The sequence below is a fragment of the Juglans regia genome, chromosome 4, assembly GCF_001411555.2.
Source record: "Juglans regia cultivar Chandler chromosome 4, Walnut 2.0, whole genome shotgun sequence".
NCBI lineage: Eukaryota > Viridiplantae > Streptophyta > Magnoliopsida > Fagales > Juglandaceae > Juglans > Juglans regia.
Window position 1 is genome coordinate 29,222,532 of NC_049904.1, and position 10,798 is coordinate 29,233,329.

General features: G+C 31.7%; 1 protein-coding gene across 4 annotated transcripts; it reads right to left on the bottom strand.

The window, feature by feature from the left end:
• Window positions 1–1,081: 1,081 nt before the first annotated feature.
• LOC109011294 lies at window positions 1,082–5,787 on the bottom strand. Of its 4 annotated transcripts, XM_035689721.1 has the most exons (6): window positions 5,370–5,787; window positions 3,374–4,497; window positions 3,213–3,278; window positions 2,022–2,888; window positions 1,747–1,929; window positions 1,082–1,309 (listed from the first exon to the last, which is right to left on the bottom strand). In XM_035689721.1, the coding sequence occupies exons 2-5, from the start codon at window positions 4,361–4,363 to the stop codon at window positions 1,876–1,878; spliced, it is 1,977 nt and encodes a 658-aa protein (XP_035545614.1). In that variant the 5' UTR covers window positions 4,364–4,497; window positions 5,370–5,787; the 3' UTR covers window positions 1,082–1,309; window positions 1,747–1,875. The 4 variants fall into 4 exon arrangements, with proteins under 4 accessions (XP_035545614.1, XP_018847979.2, XP_018847978.2 ...); XM_018992434.2 differs by having other exon boundaries at window positions 2,022–3,278; window positions 3,374–4,494; window positions 5,370–5,783; XM_018992433.2 differs by having other exon boundaries at window positions 2,022–3,278; window positions 5,370–5,783.
• Window positions 5,788–10,798: the final 5,011 nt, after the last annotated feature.

Here is a 10,798-nt window from a genome sequence, read left to right on the forward strand (position 1 = left end):
CTACAATTAGTAGAGCTCATCAATGGGGTTGGAAGGGCCCAAGATATGAGTTGAAATGAGTTGAGATGAATTATGAATAATAATGAGATGAGTTGTGAATAGTAATGAGATTTGTGAGTTAAAATTGTTGAATAGTAATGAATAGTAGTGAGATGAGTTGAGATGAATTGAGATGAGCTGAGATAAGCTGAGATGACTTGCGAATCCAAACATCTCCTAAGAATTTGCAGGGCTCTCTCGAAATAGATTGAAGTGTAGCTCGACCTTCCACCCATCAAACAAACCCAGTAAGAAAAGGCCATTTCTAGCCCAGAAAGTCATTTGTAGAAACTCATGGGCTTTAAACTATAACCGATCGAATACTGATCAGTTAAGGAAAGCTTTCCCTTGGGTTCAGGAGTTGCAACCTAAATCTGGGATGGACCTCTCTGCCACCTTCTTGTTAAAAATTTAAAACGTTGTAGATGAGAGAGATTTATCTCCAAAACATTAGTATTGATTTAGTCAAATGTCAATTTATCTTTAAAATTTAAAGAAATAGAAATAAAATCATCTGCATTGGAATAATCATATACTAATGGCTTCAAATATAAGCTACAGTATTTCTAAGCATTTCTTCATATTTGAATATATATACTGTTCATCTTCAAAAATAATATTTTATTCTAGACCTAACTGCTTATAACTGTTTCGATATATTATACTTGGCCTTGTATATTAGGTTTTACATATCAGTCTTCAAGAATAAGTTGGTTTTGTAAATTAGGTTGCGGAGAAAAATTAGTTTGGAAATAATAATTTAAATAAAAATTAAATTATTAATTAACATATTATTAATATAATTATAAAATATGAAAATAAAATTATAAATATTATTATTAAAAAATAATATTATATTATTATTTTAACTAATCCAACGTTAAAATAAAAGTTCTTGTTTATACCAAGGGAAAATGAAAAAAGGAAAACAAAACTCTTGTTAAAGCATGAATTGAAGGTTTTTACAGAAGTGGTGCGATAAACTTGCAAATAATAAAAAGTAAAAAAAAAAAAAAAAAAAACTTAAAGACTTTATTTTCAGAACACCACGGCAAATATTCATAAAATTGAACTAGAATAGTAGAATGAGATAAATTACAACATCCCCTGCAATTTTTTTTTTTTTTTTCCAGAAAAACTACGGCAACAATTACTATGTTACATGGTATTTTCTCCGTGTTCTTAACAGAACCAAGAAAAGAAAGAATCGCAGATGCCTTGAGATTTCTGTCTCTAAAGCTGCCAGGCTCCATAGCATGCCCCACAAGATCTGTCCAGGAGTTATCTGATCAGTTGTAAGTACATAGCGATGCTCATCAATTCGAAAAGAAATTAATGCTAAAACAGCATTTAGCAGTATCTTACAACATCATAATCAGTACAGGACAGCTAGAATAAATTACAAAGATGAAACATAAAAAATTATTCTTAAATGAGTTCTATACATGTATCATCAAAACAGAAAACCGTAATGATACTACTGATAAAATATTGCAATTCTGTCCGAAGGGCATGACCAAATAAACCTTTTGCATCAAAAACTGAGTACTCAAGTTATCAAGGAACCTATATCTTCATTTATTACACCAATTCACATAAAATATAGTATCATAGAAAAATCTAGACCATTGCCTCAGCTACATTACAAGGATAAATAACAGTAGCTGGTGAACTTAAACCATGATTTCCAAACAAAATTCCACTTACCTAACATATCTTGAGAAGAAGCAAGGTGTAGGAGAACCACCAGGTGAAATGATAGGAAGGAAGAAATATACTAGATTTTGCCCTTTCAAAACCAAACTTCCCAAACAAGCCAACAAGCATAAGCACTTCTCAGGGGGGCCTCTGCAGTAGGTTTTGGGTTGCTGGGATATGAGTAATTAACTCCTGTAAAGGACAAGAAAAAAATAGTTGTTTTTCACTCGGTGGCAGACCTTCAATTATGGAGTACCAATGAAGATTAAGAATGATACCATTACCTCCGAATAACGAACATGATCGTGATGCAAATGAGATGATTTTACAATTGCTTCCCACTTGGTATTAGTGGATGATGTCTTATATTCCTGCTTTCGTGAGGAAATGGAAGGCAGACTAGGCAGTGTACGCCAAAGCCAAGAATCAGAAGGTGACTTTGGTAAAGGAGGGTGGATGGATACAGAACTAGCATCAGCATTTCCTGGACCATCTGCTTTAAGAATCTGATCACTGCTGATATTTAGATTTCCAACAGTAGTCAGTTTTGAGCATTCCAGGCTAGATCTTCTATCAATCCCTTCATTATGTCCAGAGTCCTCAATTGTGACTTCTTGGCCTTTTGGATGTGATATTGCAGACAAAGAAGATATATCAGCATCAACAGACACAAAGGTATCTAATGCGGCTCCTTTATTTGAAATATTTAGGCATTTTATATCTTGGAAAATGGATTCTGTGTTATTAGTATCTTCCGACCCTCTTCTCTCTAAAGACTTTTCCAAATCCTCATAAGCAGAGTCTATCCATTCCTGGGTGACTGAGGAGCTTGAATTTGAAAATGATAATTTTGCATTGTTCACAGTGTCTACATACAGGGTCTTCTCAACTGCAGAGCTCATTGGGCCTGACCTTTGCTTATTTTTATTGCTGCCTTCATTACACAAACTAAACCTGTTGGCCTTGAAATTCTCAATTTCTTTGGGAAGGCCAAGGAAACTGACACTGCGAAAGGGAGACTGAGGTGCTTCATTCCTGTAGGGAGACACTCCAGCACCCTGTGAACGTGTGTATGGAGAAGACCTACCCAATGTTTGCAGTTCTCCAGAACGTGTTAACCAACTATATTCACCATTCCGCTTTTTATCAACCTTCTGCAGTTCACCACTGCGAAAGGGAGACTGAGGTGCTTCATTCCTGTAGGGAGACACTCCAGCACCTTGTGAACGTGTGTATGTAGAAGACCTACCCAGTGTTTGCAGTTCTCCAGAACATGTTAACCGACTATATTCACCATTCCGTTTTTTATCAACCTTCGGCAGTTCACCACTGCAAAAGCGAGACTGAGGTGCTTCATTCCTGTACGGAGACACTCCAGCACCCTGTGAACGTGTGTATGTAGAAGACCTACCCAATGTTTGCAGTTCTCCAGAACGTGTTAACTGACTATATTCACCATTCCGCTTTTTATCAACCTTCTGCAGTTCACCTGATCGAACTCTATAGTCTGATTGGGACTTATCCACAGCATTCCAAGCATGCTGAAAACAGACAAGACCGGAAGCACTGAATATGACTTTTATTACTTATAACAAGAACAATGAATATAAACAGAACGGGAAATGGAAATGTTCACCTTTTGGACAATTTGACTTTGAGATCGAACAGTTTTACTTGGTCTTACAATCTCACGTGTGGAAGACACATGAGATAGGGTCCTAACTTTCATCCCTGGCACTGGGCTTAAGAGGCATAGAGAATTCTTAAAGCATAATCCGTGGAATGGCCCACAACCTTTAGCTGAGTTATTACCAGAAGTGTCGTACTCATCATCGTCATCCTCACTTTCTTCTTCATCTTCATTTTGGCCATATAACGGTATTATGTTAGACCCATTTTGATTTAGTAAATGCCACCTATCCTCACTAGCTACTTTATTAACTTTTCTTGGTTGCTCAAGGGAAGCACCTTGTTTCCTTGAAGCATATCGAGGTGGCTCTAAAGTCATAGCCCTGGCTGCGGGTAAGAAGCGGCTCATCATAAAATCTAGAGTTTGTGGATCTGTAGAGAAGGTCCCAGAAGGCTTCACATCTGGACCATCAGACCCGCTTAGACCACTTGCACTGTAGTTCATTGAGAATGAATTCGTAGGAGACAGTGTGTCATGTGCATCAGAATTCACATCATCATCGTCCTCCAAACCCAAGCCCCCTTTCTCATTTATCCCCTCTCTGGAGCACTCCTTGTCAGTTGAAGTATATGGCACAATTTGACCCCACAAGCTATTTGTATTGTCACATTCCTTTTCTGAAGGCAGCTTTGTAATATTCATGAACCTTGCAGGAGGAAGCCTTGGAGTAACAGAGGCCTCCTCAGAAGGCAGAGGTTCTGGTCCATTGCCATCCTTGGCTCTTCCTGGTATCTTCTCCCATTGAAAAGGAACTGCAACATCTTCTGTTACTTGATTCAAATCCAATTCTGATTGATAAAAAGGAAGAGAAAGTTGTCTGTCAGGCAGGGGATACTCAATTATTTTCCTATTCCTCCTATCTTCAGATGCTGATGGTGAAGAAAATCGCCTCACAGACAGAAGTGGTGCACCGAAATTCAATTTTCTTTCCCCCATCAAATATTACATCCAATTGAGTTCTATGCAGCTCCTATTAATTCACGGTCCACCAATAAACAAAATCATAGACAGTGACAAGATATATGGAAATATTGTCATAAATCCCTCCAAATGCCAATTTTCCCCAACTTCTGAATTGAAAACAAAAAAAAAGGAAAATTGATCATTAAAATATATGAACCTTAAAACGCTATTGATTATCTACTCGAACCAAGCATGCAATAGGAAAAAGGACACAGACGAAAAACAATAATATGAAGTTGGTAATATTTTGCTCCCATATAGCAAGATCATTAAATAACAACACTGGAATACAAGAGCACTTACAGTTCTTAGCTTTGACCAGACATTAAAAAAAAAAAGAACAACAAAAGAAAAGACATTGCTGAAAGATAGCTCAATAGAGTAAGAACGAGGTTTGAATCGTAGGTTGTATAATTTGGGATTTAATAGAAGAAATAAGAAAGCAATTGTTCTTTTTTTTGCTCATATCTGCATTTGAGAAACTGATGCCGTAATAAAACAATCAGTCAGACAACAGCCATATCAGATAACTGGAATTCGTAATTCTAGGGATAGTAGATGTCAAGAGTTAATTCTGAACAACTAAACAGACAGACCATTGATTTTATAAACTTAGTTTGACAAGAATTAGCATTTCTCCTCGTTAAAGAACAGAAAACACTCCAAATGAACTACAAAACGAACCCTTGAATTTCTTCCAAGTAGAATTATAAACGACACTTAATAAAGAAATAAAAATCTGATGGAGGATTCATTGTAATCAAATGAAACATAACTTCCTTTCCCAGAATTTAGTTCGTTTTAACAGTGTCTTACTAAAAGTGAAAAATGTAGAAGAACAAAATTAGACTGCTACAAGAAAATTAAGAACTTGCAATCAAAAAGAAAGGAAAGCACCCAAATTGACAAAGTTCATGCACTACCAAAACTAGCAATCCTCGACTAAAACAAAAAGTTTACGAAAGAAAATGAGACATACTGTGGAAGATCGCTGTTCTTCGTTATTTTGACACCTAAAATGATGCCGTGGAGCTTGGGGGAACGAGCGAAAACAAAGAAAAGCCGTGATACTGTGTGTGTCAGAGAGGGAGAGAGAGAGAGAGGAGGGGGGCCGGGGGGGCTTTATTATGCCTTATGCGCTGACTGAGAGAGTACAGTATCAGAGAAAGTGATAAAAATATTTATATTAGGATTTCTTAAAACTTGTAATGAGATTTGCGTATGCAAAATCATGCCATTATTTTTCAGTCCAATTAATATTTAAGACTATATCTGGGGGAAGAAGAAGAAGGACGTGGAGGAGGAGGTTCGTGAACAGGGGGGGCGTTCATGATAGCTTCTGTTTGGTTTCTGTAATAATTTACATGATATGGCTGAGATTGATTGGGTGGTGTGGACAGAAACTTGCAGTTGAAGAAGATCATGATCATTCTTTTGTCAATTTGGCTCGAATGTACCGACACATTCTTTTCTTTAAATTAAAAATAAACATTCGAGTTTCATAAATAAATAAATATTGTCAGTTCATTTTTTAATACGATGATGTTTTTGTTAGATAAAAAAATAATATACAAATAAAACTTTAGTTATTTTATCAATATGATTTACCAAACAACATCACAGGTTTTTGGCGTAAGAAGATTCCTCTGGTTATCTATAATCTAATACTTAAGGTGTAATCCGTCCGTTCCGTCCGGTTTTAGAGATATTTTAAAATCAAATTGATATATACTATTTTGAAATTTAAAGAATTTATACTATATTGATTATATTTTTAAATTTGTATTTTCAATTTTACCAATTTTGTTCTGATTCGGTCTAATATATATATAGTATATATTATATAGTATGTATTATATAGTATATATTATAGTGATCATATATTATAATTGTATTATAGACTATAATGATATATTATAGTAAGTAATATAGTATTAGTATAATTGTTAATACAATAGACTATAGTGATAATATATGATTATTTATATAAGATTTTGAGATTTATTATTATATTAATTAGTAATTTATCATATAATATAAAATTATTTTATATATTATATATAAATGATATATAATATAAAAAATTAAAATATATATATGAATCGGTCCAGTCCAATTCGGTATGGTATTAGAAAAAAAAATCAGAACCAGACTTATTTTAACCGGTTCCCGAACCGAACCGAATCCTGTATCGGACCAAATCCACTAGTCCAATTTACCGGATCACTGAATTTTTTTTTTTTTTTTTCACCATACTGATACTAAATACTTTATTCACATTTAATTTATTTAATTCAAATCCATATAATTATAATATATGGTGCTCCCTGCCTAACCCAAAGCTTTAAAGTCAAGTTTAGAAAAATATGCATGTTACTACTATATTCTCTGGGTCCCTTCAATTCCTTGATTTTGTCATTTCCTTGTACTTAAATTTCAAATTTGTTCCTTGAGTTCATTTTTCAAGAAAATTCTGGTGTTAAAATATTTATTAAATAATTAAATTGATTTTATTTATGAATTGAAAATGAATTTTACAATCTTAAAATATATAAATTCCACGCATATATATATATATATATAAATTAATTATAATTACATTACGCGTCAAATTGTGGAAAGTAGAAAAAGTTAAAAACCTCGCAGAATTTTGGAGGTATATAGATTGATATGGCCCCCATAGCCATAGGTGCAGTCCCGTGATTTTGGCTGTCCGCCAATCTTGACTGAGTTATAAGAATTCATATTGAGAAAAAGACAACACATTACTAAAGCATTTGGATCTAAAGCTATTAGCTTTAGCTCCCTTAATATCTGATTTTCACCATTGAAGTAAATCAAATCATTTTGATCAATTCAGAACCGATCACATCTGAAACACTTGACCTTGCAGAGCTGCCCATATTCCAAATAATGGGAAAGCTCTGGTCCCTCCTGGATGCTCTAATAACATTATCTGGCCTGCTCAAATGGCCGCATTTGCTTCTCAAGCAGATTTCATTGCATTACCACTCAAGACTAGAGCATGTTCATTCTGCGTTTTCAAAGAGGGATCAGAGACCCTCAACGGGTTATCTTAACGTGATATCATATGATCTATAAATAATAATAAATAATAGTAATCAATTGATCTCATATCACCTCACTATCCAATCATAGCTATGGATAAATTTGAGGAGTAAGATGAGATGAAGATTTTATAAATAGTAATTAGTTAGTTTGTAAATAGTAGTGAAATAGTTTGAATTTAATATTTATAAGATTTTGGGAAAGGAAATAGATAAAGTTTAATAAGAAATATAATAAAGTTAAAATATTATTATAATATAATTTTTTAATACTATTTTGTTTGAGAATTTGAAAAAATTAAATTATTTTTTATTTTTTGTTTGAAAGTATAGGAAAATTGTAATGATTAGTTTGAAAATTTTGTAATAATTAGTTTGAAAGTATTTATATTTGAGTGATATTTAAAAAGAAGATAGGATGAGATGAGATGATAATTTTGAAATGAAAATTTTCTTTTCAAACAAGCCCTTAGTCTCTTATCTCTAATTAATAAAAGAAAAATGTTTGCACAGTAAATTATCATCATTCCTAAAATTAATCGATGTTGAGGGAGATACACTAATATTCGACATTGCATCTCACGCGCCCATTTTTAAAGCGAATATTATAAACATACACAATAAATATAAGAGAAATGTTATAGCCATAAAAAAAATTTATAAAAATAAATTTATAAGCTGACATAATTTTTTATGATACATTAGATCTATTTTATAATAAAAATAATTTTATAATCTAACGTATTACATTAAGTTACGTCAATTTATACGTTTATTTTTCTATTATCTTTTTGTAATTAAAATATTTCTCTAAATATAAAAATCATCTAAGAACCAAGAAGCTAAACGGGAAGTTCTAATAAGGGTAATGACCTTACACCTCTTTTATTATTCTTTTACTACCCAATTTTTTTTGTTATTTAAATCTGGATTAAAAATTTTAGAATATGGCCTTTTTACATAATTTAGAAGAAGATAAATTCAATCAACTAATGTAATCGTATAATTTAATTAAAAATAAATTGAATTTTATAAAAATTGATATTATAAATTACACGATTTTGTTGCTTTATTGAATTTATCTTCTTTTAAATTATACAATAATATCCTTTTTTAAGATTTTTAATCTAGATTCAAAAAATAAAAAGAAAAAAATAATTAAATAGTAAAACAGTCGCAAAAGAGGTAGCCTTTTTAATAAATACTAGCGGTGACTAACGTGCAAAGCACGTTTGCCATATCCGCTTAATTGAGAAAATAAATAAATAATAATTTTTAATATTAAAATAATTTAATATATATGAATAAAATTATTATTTATTTATATTCATCATTTATTATGGAATTTAGATTATATTCAGTAATTTATTAAATTATATTCATCATCTATTAAAAATATTCAGTAAAACTTTATCATTTATTTAATGATGAAAAAATAATATTTTATAAATTAAAATTGATTTTAAGTGTATGATATAATATTATTCTCTTAAAAATATTCAGTAAAATTTTATCTTTTACTTAATGATGAAAAATTAATATTTTATAAATTAAAGTTAATTTTAAGTGTATGGTAAAATATTTATATTTTAGTTATTTGTTTTATGTTAGTTTAAATCAATATTTAAACTTCTATCGTTAGATTAAATCTGAAGAATAAAGATGAAGGGTTGTAATTTAAAACCTAAAAACTAACATTTTCCCCACGCACGTTTGTCTAATTTAATTAATTAAGAATATTATCATATTTAAATTATGTTAAAATTTTAATTATTTACATAATTTTAATGTCTTAAAAATATTTAGTAAAATTTTATTATTGTTTAAATTTTATTATTTAGTAAATTAGTTTAAATTAATGTTTAAATTTCTATTGTTAGATCAAATCTAAAAATTTAAAATGAAGAATTGAGATTAATTTCTTAAAAATATTTAATAAAATTTTATTATTTATTTAATTTATTTCAATATTTTTAATTAAATTAATATTTATGTATATTTTAATCAGTATTTTAATTTTTTATTGTTAAATCATTTTGAAGATCACAAAATGAAAGAAGTGAATAAATTCCTATAATGATGAAAAATTAATATTTTATAAATTAAAGTTAATTTTAAGTGTATGGTAAAATATTTATATTTTAGTTATTTGTTTTATGTTAGTTTAAATCAATATTTAAACTTCTATCGTTAGATTAAATCTGAAGAATAAAGATGAAGGGTTGTAATTTAAAACCTAAAAACTAACATTTTCCCCGTGCACGTTTGTCTAATTTAATTAATTAAGAATATTATCATATTTAAATTATGTTAAAATTTTAATTATTTACATAATTTTAATGTCTTAAAAATATTTAGTAAAATTTTATTATTGTTTAAATTTTATTATTTAGTAAATTAGTTTAAATTAATGTTTAAATTTCTATTGTTAGATCAAATCTAAAAATTTAAAATGAAGAATTGAGATTAATTTCTTAAAAATATTTAATAAAATTTTATTATTTATTTAATTTATTTCAATATTTTTAATTAAATTAATATTTATGTATATTTTAATCAGTATTTTAATTTTTTATTGTTAAATCATTTTGAAGATCCCAAAATGAAAGAAGTGAATAAATTCCTATATATTTTCTTTTCTCCCACAATTTTCCCTCCCCTCTCTCTCTCCTCCCTCGGCTCACGCGTACGCGGTACGCTGCCTCTCCTCCCAGCCGAATCTTCGGCTGCCCAGCCCGACGCCGCCGTGCGTCGGTGAGCCTCACCGCCTCTTCCACCGGCACCACCTCACTCCGGCGAGTCTTCCCACACCGGTCTCCCTCTCTCACGCTCTCTCTTCCTCTCTCTCGGCTGTGCACAGCGCGAATGGGTTTGATACTGCTGCGCCGCCGTACGCCATCCTCCGGCGCCACCACCTCCATGGTAGTCTCGTCTCCCACCGGCCATCCCCCTCCAGCGAGCTCGGCCTCCATCTCCGTGCCGTTTGCTCCCACGAACGCCCATATCCTCCGGCCTCACGGACGCCCATATCTCCTTGTGGTATTTTTGTTTTGTCTCTGTGGTTTTCGTTCGAGGATGCAGAGAGGGACGAGATTTGCGGTTTTGTGATTTTGCCTTGTGGTGATTTTGTTAATTTGTGGTATTTTTGTGAAGATTTTACGATGATTTTATGATTTTACCGTGTATTTTTGTGATGATTTTATGGAGGATTTGCTGTGGTTTTGCTTCGGTTTGTGATTTGTGACGAGATTTGTGATTTTCCCGTGTGATTTTGCGATTTTGCCGTGTGAGAGAGGACGCGGTTTTGCGGTTTTGGACGGCACTATTCATTCCTGTTCAT